At 41.1% G+C, this 13,962-nt stretch overlaps 1 protein-coding gene across 3 annotated transcripts in view; it reads left to right on the top strand.

The window, feature by feature from the left end:
• The first annotated feature begins 2,708 nt into the window (after nucleotides 1-2,708).
• UBE2Q2 (ubiquitin conjugating enzyme E2 Q2) overlaps nucleotides 2,709-13,962 on the top strand; it is a 68,277-nt gene continuing 57,023 nt past the window's right edge. For 2 of the 3 annotated variants that reach the window (XM_082387039.1, XM_082387040.1), the window contains exon 1: nucleotides 2,709-3,200. In XM_082387039.1, the coding sequence (XP_082243165.1) occupies nucleotides 3,012-3,200 (189 nt within the window). In that variant the 5' untranslated portion in view covers nucleotides 2,709-3,011. The remainder of the gene's footprint in view (nucleotides 3,201-13,962) is intronic. The other variant, XM_082387038.1, reaches the window with a different exon arrangement.

The raw sequence follows: 13,962 nt of genomic DNA, 5'->3' as shown, positions 1-13,962 counted from the left end.
ACCCCAGATGACTGGAAGTCCAATGAATGATCCCATCCATTTACCTGTGATTGGTTTAGGGGTAGGCTTGTGACACATTTCTGGCCAACGACACAGAAGAGAAGTCAGCTGGGTATATTCTTGGAAAATCCCCACGTCTTGGAAGGAGGCATGGAAGAAACAGTCCTTTCTGATTCTGGATATTGTTATGTCTGGATGTGACCTGCAAGAACAGCTCCAGCCACCTTGCTCTCAGCTTGACAAAGGAAATGGAGAGTCTGCACTCTTGATATTATCAAAGCTTTAATCAACCAATCCTAGTGCCTGCCCTGATTCTGGACTTCCTATTACGTGAAGTAATATATTTCCTTATTGTCCAAGCCACTTTAAGTCACATTTTTCTGTTATTTGCACCAGGAAACAATTTTGTTTCTGATGCTAGATTTTAAGCTTCTTGAATTCAGGGACTGTATCTATTTACATTTCTAGCTCTCTTAGGGCTTGGAACACAGCAGATACTCAAAAAATGGGATTGTGAAATTAATATATATATATATTTCTGAGATATAACTAGTAAAAGTGTTTGCAATTTATAAAGCTCTATTTTCTCATAGCAATTTAGAGATAAAATAAAGTTTAGATAGATTAAATAACTTATTCAGGGAATTTTATTTCTCAAAGTCATACCAAGTTCTGAACAATTTGTTCTCTTTGTCTCAAGTCCTTGTCTGTGACTGCCATGCCTGTTAGGGTCCCAAGAGTACTGGGGACTGAAGGAAAAAAAAGCAGCAAGCCATACTTGTGCTTAACCCAGCAATGCCAATGCCAATACAGTATCCTAGTTATTTCTGGCTCAGAGCTCAGGACTGGAACTCCTTCTTCTCCCAGTCCCAGTTCATAGTGGTACCTCTAGTGCCAGGACCAGGAATCCCCATAAATACAACACTTTACATGCAGAGGTATTTTCCTGGTAAGATGGATCATAGCTTTTATTAGATTCTCAGAGGGGTCTGTGACCCCTTGAAAGGCAATATAACATGATACGATATCTCAGAAGTAAATGAAAATAAAAACTTTTAAAATGTTCCCCATTCAGTGGACTTACTACCTCCCAGTGTTGTTCTGAATTTTGTTATCTAAAGGACCAGTAGACAAGGGACCATTTGTAGATCATGAAGTAGGATACATTTAGGCACCAGAGAAGGCTAGGTACCTCCAGTCAAGACCAGTGCAAAAGGAAAATGCAGAGCCCCTTATTGAAAAATTATTAGCAGAGCATTAAACCAAGCACAAGGCCCTTCTAAGCCAGGACCCCTATGCAACTACAGGTTGCACACCCATGAAACTGGTCCTGCCTCTAGTACATACCACTAAACACACTATTAATTACCTGCCCAATTATGTTATATTCCTTTGGACTGCCACGCAGTCCTCCATTCATTTTGGGAGCATCTAGAATATGCCAGGGATTGTGTTAAGTGCTGTGGATTCCAGATAGGAGCATACATTCATAACATTGGGTGTCTATTACATAAAAGGCCTTGTTCTAGGTTCTGGGACTATGGCTCTGCATAAGACATTCATGTTGGGCAGAAACAATAAATAAACAGGAAAAATATCAGATAGTGACAGGTGATGAGAAAGAAATTAACATAGGATGATGTGATACAGGGTGACTAGGTGGCTATTTTATTTATTTATTTTTTAAACATCTTTATTGGAGTATAATTGCTTTATAATGGTGTGTTAGTTTCTGCCTTATAACAAAGTGAATCAGCTATAGATATAAATATATCCCAATATCTCCTCCCTCTTGCGTCTCCCTCCCATCCTCCCTATACCCACCCCCCTAGGTGGTCACAAAGCACCAAGCTGATCTCCCTGTGCTATGTGGCTTCTTCCCACTAGCTATTTTACATTTGGTAGTGTATATATGTCCATGCCTAGGTGGCTATTTTAGATTAGGTGGTCAGGGAGGCCCTTTCTGAGATGACATTTGAACTAAGACTTTACTGAAAATAGGCCAGCCCTGCCTCCATGGGAGGTGGAGAGAGTTACCTTAAGCTTGGGCAATCACAAAACCTCAAGGCAGGAAAGAGGGAGAGAAAATGAATGCCAGAGTGAACAGAGGTAGTGGGTAAGGGGAAGGATGAAATTGCGAGAGTTGGGAGGCAGCAGCCGGCAGAGACCAAATTATCATTTTTTGGTAAAAGGATTGTTTGAGAGCAAAGGAGTGAGCAGAGTCCGGCGAGAAGGTCCTGGCAGGAACTCAGGCTAAAGTGGTGGCTAGGTGACTAGCATGAGAATAGCGGAGATGAAGCTAGGTGGGCCGATATGGGTCCCGAATGCTCCCCGAAGCCCGCAGTCTCTCACCAGGGAGGGCCCGGGGCTGGGTCAGGTGAGTGGGTGGCCCGCTCGTAGCCTCGCGGAGCACCGCCCCCAGGGGCCGGCGCGCGTCCGCTGCCCCGCCGACGTGGCCGGCGCAGTAGGCCGCGCACGTGTCTGGTTCAGGGCTGGGGAACGGGGGCGCGCGGGGTCTCAGGCTCCTGATGATCAGAGGCCGGGCGGCCAGCTGGCCCGAGCCTGGCGTCCGCGGGCGCGAGCAGAGCCGTTGGGCCGGGCGGAAGGGGGCTGGGTCACGGCGAGGAGGGGGCGGCCTGGGGGGCGCGCGCGCTAGCCGCGTGCACGCACCAGAACGGGGGCGCGCGAGAGCGCAGGGGCGGGGAGGGATGGGGGCGGGGTGGGGGCAGCCGTTTCCCAGGCGGTAGCGGGGGTGGTGTCGCTGTTGCCCTTTTAAGCCGCGGGGCAGCCGCCTCCTGCCGGTGGAGTCAGTTACAAAGGGAGCAGCCGCCCAAGCCGCCACACAGCCCCTCGCCATTTTCCAGCCCCGATCCGACGCGGGCCGCGGCGGCGGGGAGAGGCGGAGCCGCGAGAGCGCGGCCCGGGCCGGCCCCGCGGGGCGGTCGCGGCCGTGACGGCGGCTCCGGGCCCGGCTCCCCTTCCGCACCCCTCCCGCCGGAGATGAGGGGAAGATGTCCGTGTCAGGGCTCAAGGCCGAGCTGAAGTTCCTGGCGTCCATCTTCGACAAGAACCACGAGAGATTCCGCATCGTCAGCTGGAAGCTGGACGAGCTGCATTGCCAGTTCCTGGTGCCGCCACCGGCGCCGCCGGGCAGCCCTCACTCCCCGCCGCCGCCGCTCACACTCCACTGCAACATCACGGTGAGGCGCCCGGCCGCAGCCTCGCAGGGCCGGGCCGGGGAGGAAGGGGGCGCCCAGAGTCCCCGGACAAAGGGGAGTCTGCCCCGGAGAGGCCCCTCGGACCTCCGGGCGGGGCGGGTCCGCCCCTTTCCCCGGAGAAGGGCCCGGCCCAGCCCCGCCGGGACTGCGCGCGGCTCGGGTGGGAGGAGGCGGTCGGCTCGTTTCTCCGGCTCTTCCCGCCGGCTTGGGTTTGGGACTCCTGCCCCCTCTCGGCCCCCGTCGCCGCGCCCTGAGGTGGGAGACCGCTGCCGGCCGAGCCCTCGCTGGGTCGCCATGGCCGCCCACAGCCGGGGGCCTGCCCCCTGGGGCCGCGGTGCGGCGGGTCGGCTGTTGTTTGGGCCCCGGCGGGGCAGGCGAAGGGCCCTCAAGTTTGAGCGCGTCCTTCTCCAGTCAGATTTCTCTGGTTCCGCGTATTCTCCCAATTATATTTTAAGTTTGTGTTTAAGGAAAAACTAACATTGAAAACGGACGCATTTGAGGAAAAAAAGTTTAGAAGGCAGCCTCTGGCACTGTTTGAATTATCCCCTTCCTGCTGGCCTGGCTCCGCGCTAAAGCGTTTCCGAAGGCGCATTGGACCTTGGATGCGGCAGGTGTTCAGGGAGTATGTTTGTGCAGCCCCTCCTGTGGGTAAGCCGTTCAGATTAGGAGCTGGCGAAAGGAGATACGTGCCCAAGTCTGCTGCCTAGTAGGATTGTTTTATGTCACAAAGCCCAGAAGACCCTTTAAAGCTCACTCTTTAACTTCATATGAAAGCTCGTCAGAAACGCGTAAAAAAAAAAAAAAATTGAAACGTTAAATAAGTTTCTTCATAAAAGTGTATGATCAGGCTGTTCGTTGTGAAATTGACTTAGGGTATTGGTCCAAACTGCGGAATATGCCGCTTATAACAGGAGTTAATGTTTCACGTTCCTCTGTAAATATGGCTAAAACCGAGTCTGGCGTCTTTAAACTCCCTTTTGTTAAGTTAGTAGGTACTTAAGTGCCTACCCTGCAGCGTACCTGGTGCTCCGGAGTCTCTAAAAGCCTTGAAGTTATGATAATTAACATTAAAATAGTTTTCAGAATACTGGGGAGCAGGTGTATATTTCAGAAAAAAAAGTACAGTAAAGAGCTGTACTCAGGTGTTCTGTTCTAGGCGCTGGTTTTGCACAACTGGGTAGCGCAGTCCCTGCTTTCAGAACTCAGTCTTCTTGGGGGAAGAGTTTTACACAACGAAGTGTGACCAAGTTCTGTGGTATCATGAAAGCCAAAGAGAGCAATTAACGTTGACTTTGGTGGTGGTGGTGGTGGGGTCGCTTCAGAGAAGGCCTTGAGGAGAGGCTGATTGTGGAGTTGGGCTTTCACAGGTGAGTAGAATTTTGGAAGGGAGCGAAAGGGCATTTCAGGCAGAGGAAACTCCATCCAAAAAAGACAGCAGAGCTTGAGAAAATGTGGATTGATTAAGAGTAGAGAAGTTATAATGAGACTTGAGAAGCCCAGGATATAGGCTGGTGAAGGTGAAGATTTTCCAAGAATGGAAAACAGGAAGTAGTATAGTGAGCATGAAGTAGGTGATAATAAAGAGACTGGCTAGTCTGAATGGTGATTATTCTGGTACAGGTTCAGGTATGGCCAGGAAAAAGTAGGGCTGGTTTCAATGATAGAGTGAACTTGTAGGCTTGTGGGGGAGCTGCTGAGTTAGTCAGGTAAGTGGAAAGATGTCTTTGCCATCCAGGACTAGGAGTGGTTCTCTACAGTGGGTGGCATTAGGAAAAGTGTGTGGTTTTGGTAATCCCAGTGTGGGTGGGATGGTGGTGTTGCTGTGCTGTGCTGGCATTTAGTGGCAGGGGTACAGGGATGCCAGATGTCTTGTAATGTTCAGGCAGTCTGCCACGACAGAGAATTATCCCACTTCAAATGCCAGCAGTGCCCTATTGAGAACCATATTGGAGGCTGATGGAGTCAGCTGCACAGAAAGATACTGAGTGATGAGCTGGATTAGGAAGTGGAACAAGAAGTGAATTAGAGACACCTGGCAAAAGAAGGCTCTGGTGGGGACTAGTATAATGGTACCACTAATACAAACTATTCAAATTGAGATGTTAGTGAATTATGACACATTATCAGAACATATTTATCATGGTAGATGCTCAGTGTATACGAATGTGTGTTAACATTATTATGGAGAAACATCAAACATATAAAAAGTTGAATAGTGTGGAGAACCTCCACGTACCCAGCCTCAACAGTGATAAACTTTTGGCCAATCTTATTTCATCTATACCCCACCTCGGATTATTTTGAAGCAGATTTCAGACATATCACTTCATCTGTAAATATTTTGGTGTGTATCTCTAAAAGATAAAGACTCTTTAAACATGGCTGAGTGTTTAGATAAAATCACCATGGTTTGCTCTTGTTGATGCCATTTTCTTAGAGGGGAAGGAACAAGGAAAAAATGGGACTGGATTTCATATATCAGGACCTGTCTACTGTGTTTGATTTGCTATTCTCTAAAAAGTTTTAGCTCTTAAAAAATAATAATAATTTTGATCTATCTTTTAAAAAACTTTTCCTCTTATTTCCTCTTATTCCCGGATATTTATTGAGCTCTTCTACATGCCAGGCCCTGTCTTCTCCATGCTTATCAAGAAGCATCCTTAGGCAGTTTCTGTAATGTTTGAGTGAATGGTACCTCACTAGTTGTTTCCTTATACACCTGCATGTCAATTTCTGAGTATTCCTCTAAAGATATTGTGCCCCCTTTTTCTTTCAGGCTTCTGCATCAGCAGTTTTTCCCATGTGGAATGTGCCCCTTACCTTACCCCAATCTGTCTCGACATGTCTGACCATCCCCAAGGCTCTTCTAGTCATAAGCTGTTTATGCTGATATCTGTTTCCCTTCCTGTCTTCTATAGTCCTTAACTGTGTACTGCTTTGGCTATGTTTTCTTAATGTTCTAGTATAATAGTTGTGGATTTTTTAAAAGTCTTTTTTATGGTGGCAGGGGGGAATATTCTGTAGTTATATTTTTCATCTTCCACTCACTAAACGCTCAGTAAATATTTGTACTGTTGATGATATGGCCACCATTTTAGCTATATTCTGTTTGAACAAAAATCTTGACTACCATGTAAGTTAATTAACTGCCAAGAGTTGGTCAAAAGGGCAGAGAAAACATCAAGAAAGTGTCATGGGTAGTGCATAAATATTTAAAAGGCCACTTAGGGTTCAATAGGAAATCTGCAATTTGACTTCACATGAAAGCGTTTTAAGAAGTAAACAAAACAAAACAAAAAACAAACCAAAAAAAACAATGCATAGATGTGTTACTCTTTAGGCCAAGGGTGTGAAGCTAAATTTTTTTTCTGTTTTATAAATTTGTCCTAATCTTAAATATGGAAGGGAAAGAGTGCTATTTTCAACTTCAAGGAGTCTTTTTTTACTTGTTTTCTGTGAACTCATGATATGAAAGTTTGTCATGCAAACTTAGAAGTATTGTCTTTCCATTTTCAGCAAATAGATCGAATTGCCAGTCAGTGCTAACATCCAGTTGTTAACAATCACACCTAAAAGCAAAGCAGCTCATTTTAATAACCTGTGCAGCCTTATTGGGAGCTAGTGTAGGACTTTGTTTTAGTCCTTTTGAAATATTTAGCATAACTTGGCAACTCCATTACTCCTTTTATGGACTTCTTGGCATTTGGGAACTCTTGGTAGGGAATCGCTGTTTTAGAGTGAGAAATCCCCCCCAGGAAGTAAATTAGCTGGTAAACAAATAAAACCTCATAGTACTTTATTATTTGTGTAGCATAAGTCATTACTCTTTCTGCCTGAGTGGCTATATGCCAGGCTATTTGTGGTGGAACATTTTTTAAATTAAATTTCTATTCATCATTGCCAAAAAGGTTACCCCCTCCCCACCCTAATAGCAAGATACTAAATTAAAAATGTTAGAGCTGAGAGTTTAGGAGATGGAAAAAAATTTAGTCTTTAGTCATTGGGACCTTAAGCAAATTACTACTTTCACTGTATTTTTCTATAAAATAGATAATACTTTTTGCCCCACATGAGAGCATATATAGGGAAGCTCTTTAACAGTGACAATGATCTCTACAAATATAAAAGTGATGGTGTCATTAGCGGCTGAATAACACTTTTGAAAATGCTTTTTAATAGCTTTTCATGGGAAATAAATCAGTGCCGTTAATTTCTTAATTTTTCTCGTTTCTAGTCTTTACATTGATAAAAAATACCCCAGAGAAGGTTATACAAAGGAAATAACAAAACTTGACTAAAGAGCCCGAGACCTTTTCTTTGGTCTACTCTTCTGGGACAGATTACTTTTCCAAATGGAACTCCTGGAGAATCTTTTGGAAGTATCACAGCTGTCATGTTAAGCACCTCAGTGGTACTTTCAGTCCAGAGGAATCATTGCTTCCATTCATTTGGCCAATTTATAATATAGAGTCAAATTCCTAGTTGGTATCTCTCTTCCCTCATCCCCATTTTTATGCCCTTCCTTGAAAGGAACAGATACATGAAGAGAGGAGACTTAGATTTCCATTTTGTGAATGGTGTATCCTTTAGTAACTTGTTTTTTGTTGTTGTTGTTGTTAAGCTTCCTTAGGCCTGGAAAAGGATAGTATTAGATAAATGTCAGCTAGTTGAGGGGTGGGGAATTGAATTTTAATAGTCCCTGCCAAATAAAGCATTACTGGAGAGCCAGAGTGGTGAAGCAGAGGTCCCTTTTTCCAAGGCCATTGTAATAGTGTTCTGTGTTCTCTTCTGAAAGATCATTCTGAAAGACAAAGCAGACTCAGAACCAAGGAAACCAGTGGTTTCTGCAGATTAGGTGGTTTGAATTCTCTTCAGCACTTTTGTTTTCTCTGCCTCAGTGCCTTTAGAATGAGGTTTTGATTAGCTGTAATTTGCTATTCAAACAAACACTTCGGAATTTTTTTCAGATCACAGGGGTATATATGCATTTTTCTTTTACCAAATGTTAGTGTTTTTACTCTGCTTCTCTGGGCTCTGGTCATGTTAGATACTTAGTTGTATGTTGTTTACTTGTAAAATGATTATCAGGGAGCAACCTCTTTTTCTTCTTTTTTTTGGGTAGCTTTTTTATGTTGTCAGATCATTTAGAATTTTATTAAGCTACCATATGGTAATTCTGTCAGTTTATTTCATTCTCCATCCCACATTTATTGAACAGCAAAGTGTGAAAATAGAGTGTCCCATAGCTGTTCTCCAGAAGAATTAAAACTGTTATACCTTTGAACCTTCAACAAGAAGAAGTATGTGTATCAATTTTCAAAAAGAGTTAGGATACAGCCATCTCCAAGGATTTCATGTCATTTGGAAAAATGCCAGAAACTGAGCATTCTGGCAGGCAGTTTTGCTGGCTGGTGCTTGATATAGAGCCACACATTGGTCTCTTAGTGGATTTATGTGGAAAAATAGGTAAAGAAAGCTATTTCTGAACAAGACAAACTCCTTAGGCAATGACAAGCAAAGAAGTTGATTAACCTTGAGTTATGTTGCCTTAGATTAGGACAACACAACATTTTATGGTGGCAGTGGCCGTAGTGGTGAACTTCTTTGAAATTTGTCCATTTATGGTAACCTTTATGGTGGTGGTCACAGACAACTTCATCCTTCAAGCCTTAAAATCACTATAAAACTAATAGTAGAATTGAGGAAAAACAGGATCCCTGAGTAATTAGATGCTTAGATAATTGTCTAAAATTTTCATAACTGGCGAGAAAGAGAGGTGTTAGAAGCACTTAAACATTTAATGTAAGGAAAGCTGCTTGAACTTACACTGGGATTTTAGAGCACCATCTGTTGTTTAAAAATTGTATATCATCGGTCATTTTAAAGAGAAATAGTAAGGAAACTATCTTTTCAAGATAGATACAAAGCTTAGTTGTTAACCTTGTAAAAATTTAAAAGCTTGAGGTATATGAGAGGTTGAAAGCATTAATGCTTAGTTTTAAATATTGGTGATAATTTTAGATGCCTTTCAAAGTATGTAGATTGTCTTCTAAATATTACACTGAACAAGCCTTGACCATGATGTAAAATTTGTGCTGAAGATTCAGTTTCCAGAGGTGATGGTAGTGGATATTTTATAATGTGGAAAATAAGACATTTAAGAAGTCTAAAAACCAGATAAGCAAAACTAGAAAAAAAAAATCACCTGTAGTTCTGCCACTCAGAAGACACCACTGTCAAAATAATGGTACATATCTTGTCATCTGGTCATCTTTTTTCTCTTATGTTTATGTAGATTCCCTCTCCCTTTAAAAAAAAAATCAGGTTATTTTGTTATCTGATTTTTCACTCAGTAATATTGTAGACCTTTGTCATAAACTTATTCCTCCAATGTCTTCAATTATCATGTGCTGTTCTGTTATATGACTATAGCATTGAGTCAGTCGTGTCTCCTACTATCGGTGGTTTCTGTTTTCTTTTATTTTAAGTAATGCTTTGAACATTAACAGCTAAAGCTAAATCCTTGTGCATATAGGTAATATCCTTTGAAATTTTCCTAGAAGTGATAGCTTTCTATTTTTGTTGATGAATTGGTTTTTGGAGATGTTGTAACAAATTATATTGTATAGGAACTTTTTTTTTTTCTTCCAGGTAGCAGCTTTTATTTATCAGATTGGTAAAAATGTTAGCAGGTGTGAAGTGAAATGGGCATTCTCACAGTCATGGCACAAAGTATAGTATAAATATCTATGACCCTCTAGAAAACAGTTTGGTTTCTTTTAACCCTCTCTATTTTGGCAAGATAAATGCTGTCTACCCCGGTTGGCCAACATTGTCCTTGTTATGATAGATCTCCAAGAAAGACGGCTCTGGTCCCAGAGAAGACCCAGATTTGCCTGGTTTAGCTCATCTGACAGCTAACCACTGGGAGTAGGATAGGCTGGTAGAGACTTGTGATCAGGTTTTGGGTCAAGGGAGGGAGGTAGGAAGATGGGAAGGAGATAGGAAAACTAACCTCAGTAGAACCACAATATAGAATGATAAAAGGATGTTTCTTCCAAGGAAGAAATTCTGAGAGTGAGGGGGAAAAAGGTTGGGGGATGGGGGGCAGGCAGCAGTTACCAAGGTTTTTGGAGTCAAGACTCTTTTACACTATTAAAAATATATTGAGGTCCCAAGGAGCTTTTGTTTATGTAGGTTATCTATCAATATTTATCATTAGAAATTAAAACAAATATTTAAAATATTCATTAAGATAAACTCATTACATGTTAATATAAATGTTTTTGTGGAAAATGACCTTATGTTCTAAACCAAAAAGTTTTAACGAGAATAGTGGCACAATTTTACATTTTTTGAGGTGAATCTCTTTGATGTCTGGTCTGTCATTTGCTTCTGCATTCAATCTGTGGTGATATGTTATTCTGGTTGAAGTAATAGGAAGAAAATCCAGCCTCACACAGATACTTGGTTGGAAAAAGGAATATTGTAACAGCTATTTTAGATAGTTGTAGATATTCTTTTTGGATACTCTACCCAAACTTGTTTTTTTCTTGAACTTTGAATGGATCTTTTACCCATGATATTATGACATAATGCATTGGTCATTTGGAAAATACTGTTTCACTGAAATCTTCTAAATGTTGATACATTTCATTAGGTGACATGAAAACATTATATTCATTAATATCACCATCAACCTCATCAGAATACTGTTAGGAAGCTGTCAGGCTCACAGTGGTGGATACAGGTTTTGCAGAATTCTAATTTTTGCTTGAAAGCTTGAATTTTATCACTGGCAATAAATACTGTCCTGTGTTTTCCTTGAAATGACAGGCTCTCTTCATTCTTTTTGGAGAAAACATCTATCAAAAATACAAGTTGGAATGACCATTGTTTGTCAGTCATCCTTTCAAGTGAAAATTGTGTCCTGTGAAAGTGGTTAGTTCAGCTCACAACTCAGTCATACAAGTGCTTTTTCTCATGTGTTCTGTAGGAGTGCTCATGTGTGCTTCACATTTCATCACTTGCAATATTAAAAAGACATAAGGATTGAGATATAGTAAAATAACTGCCTCATCACAGACATTCATAAGTGAAATGCCTTTTTTTTCTTTTAAACACCTTGAATGAATGGTGGTGAATACCATGTCTTCAAGTATAGTTTGGTGTCACTGCCTTTATCTGTGCCAAGGTACCAGCAGTTAGTTTTACCCACCATTATGTCTGCACCATTGGTACAGATGTCAATGTGAAAAAAGCAATTAACATCTTAGTATTCTTGTAGAAATAGTTTGGACCTAGGAGTCCAAGGGCCCCACTTGAGAACTGTTAACATAGTTGCTTAGACCTAGTATATATCCTGTCTTCTTTTGTACAGGATTAGAAAAATATGGCATAGGTAGTAACTGATCTCAGTATTTCTTTTCTTTTTTTCTTTTTTTTGCAATTCTCATAATATGGTTTTGAGGGATTTTAGTCCAGAGCAACAATTCATATATTTTCTTTTGCTTATGCAGAAGTTTAATCTACACAATGAAGCTGGGAATTTAGTGCTTTTTTTTTTTTTAAGGCTAAAGAAAATACAAATCTAAAACAAAAAAAATGGTTTAGATGCTGTGTTCTCAAACTAGGCTGAAGAATTTAAAGAAAATGTAATAAGTAATTCTCTTTAAGAATAGGATTAATTTTGAAGACAGTCTATCTACCTTTTAGCCTGAAAGAGGTTTGGGACACAGTAAGAGTTCGAGGAATGAGAATACAAAAATAAACCATTACTGAATGGATATAATGATGTCCTACTTCAATACAGTTTTTCTTTCTTTAAAGAACATTTTGTAAAATGCTTTAAAAATCATCAGTTTCTGTGGCTCCAACTATATTATAATTGAGATTCTAGTTCTCAAAGCAATGCTTCTTTAAACTGTTTCTGCAGAATTGTTGTTTCTCTATGACTAGAACCTAACTGTAGCTAATACTAATAATAATGGCTTTTCCCTAATATATAATAGAAAACAGTACAAATGAACAGAGTAAATGTCTGTTAATAGGTGGAAACATGTCATGCTTAGTTCATTAACTTTTAAAAATCAACACATGTAATTGTGCTTTTAAAAATATATATGTAGTAATAGCATTTCTTGGTAATAGTTTGTGTGATGGAATAAAATATTGGAATTTTATGGTTGAATTAGTTATGTATTGCTCTGCAACAAGTTTAGCAGCTTAAAACAAAATTACCTCACAGTTTCTACGGGTCAAGCATCTGTGCATGACTGACTTGGGTTCCCTGGCTCAGGGTCTCTGACAGGGCAGTCAGGGTGTTGGCTGATGCTGCAGTCAGCTCAAGGCTGGACAGGGAGAGGCTCTGCCTCCAACTCATTCATGCAGTTGTTGGTAGGATTCATCTCCTCAGGCTGTTGGTCTGAGGACCTCAGATTCTAGCTGGCTCTTTGTCAGAGGCCTCTCTCAATCCCTTGCCAAGTGGATTTGGGCCTCTCCGTAGGGAGCTGCTTCCATCAGGGAGAGCAAGTGAAAGAGCAGGGGAGGGTGAGCAAGACAGAACTTCTCTTCTTTTTGTAACCTAATTTCAGAGGTGACATCCATTACTTTTATTGTATTCTGTTTGTTAGAAGTGAGTCTTAAGGTCTAGGGGAGGGAATTACATTGTACAAGGGTGTGACTACCAGGAGGTTAAGATTATTGGGGCCATTTTAGAGGCAGCCTATTACAGTGTTCAAGAACATCATTGACCTCGATGAGCTGGAGCACACAGACAGTAGCTGTACAAGGAGAATGCCTGTCTCAGAGCCCAACTCCCGTGGCTAGTGAGCACTGGAATGCAGCCCTAAGACAGCTATGTTGCTGTTTGTTCTGCCTTTCTAACACCTTGCTATATTTAAGAAGTAATCTTAACCTCATTAAAGAAATTTGTCCTTTAGAAGCTACAGTCTTCCTTGCAATCTAAGAAGGGATGGAAAATTATTAGGAAAAAGGCAAAATTAAATGGGATTGATTTTTAGGGGCCAATTTTCTATTGGAGAGAAATCTCAAAGTAACTTCTGTAATTATACTACTCAGAAGGCAAGTAGTATAGTGAGTAGAAGATTTAAAAAATCATTTTTAACATTTGTAAGGATTTAAAAACATGGGCCTAGATATGTATTCCTTTGCTTTATTTAAAAAATTCAGAGTTAGAGCTCATCTAGATAAATCTTAGAAATGTAGTTTTATTATATTAAAAGGCAAAAAGTAGTATGGTTTAACTCTGTAGACTGCTTCAAGGTTGGGGTTTTTTAGTTTTTGGTTTTAATTTGGTTTTGCTTTTTGAGGGATTTATTGTGATTCCAGATTTTAAAGCCCTTAAATGTTAAAGCTGGTGAATCCAGGCCATGATAGACCTTTCTTTGTAAAGAAAGGAAGCCTGTCTTCCTTGGTGCTTGCATACTTTTGATGAAGCATAACTTTTGCAGTGTATTCTCTTCTGTTTGTTTTAAATCATATTGCTTACTGGGTAAAGTCCTTTTTTTTTTTTTTTAAAGACTAATAAATTATGTAACATGGAACAAGAAAGATTAAACTGTAAAACTTAATTTTTGTTTAAAAAAAATCCATTAAAAATTTTGTTTCTCCACACATGGATTTTAATGTGTTACTTTTCTTTCCATGATATGTTTTACTTAAATTTGTGGTCATCTTGCCATTTAGTGGTGAGGTTTAATTGCATATCCAGGTTAGCCTGTCT

The sequence above is a fragment of the Balaenoptera borealis genome (assembly GCF_965194805.1).
Source record: "Balaenoptera borealis genome assembly, chromosome: 3".
Classification (NCBI taxonomy): domain Eukaryota; kingdom Metazoa; phylum Chordata; class Mammalia; order Artiodactyla; family Balaenopteridae; genus Balaenoptera; species Balaenoptera borealis.
Note: the sequence above shows the minus strand (reverse complement) of the source record. Positions and strands in the feature narration are given on the sequence as shown.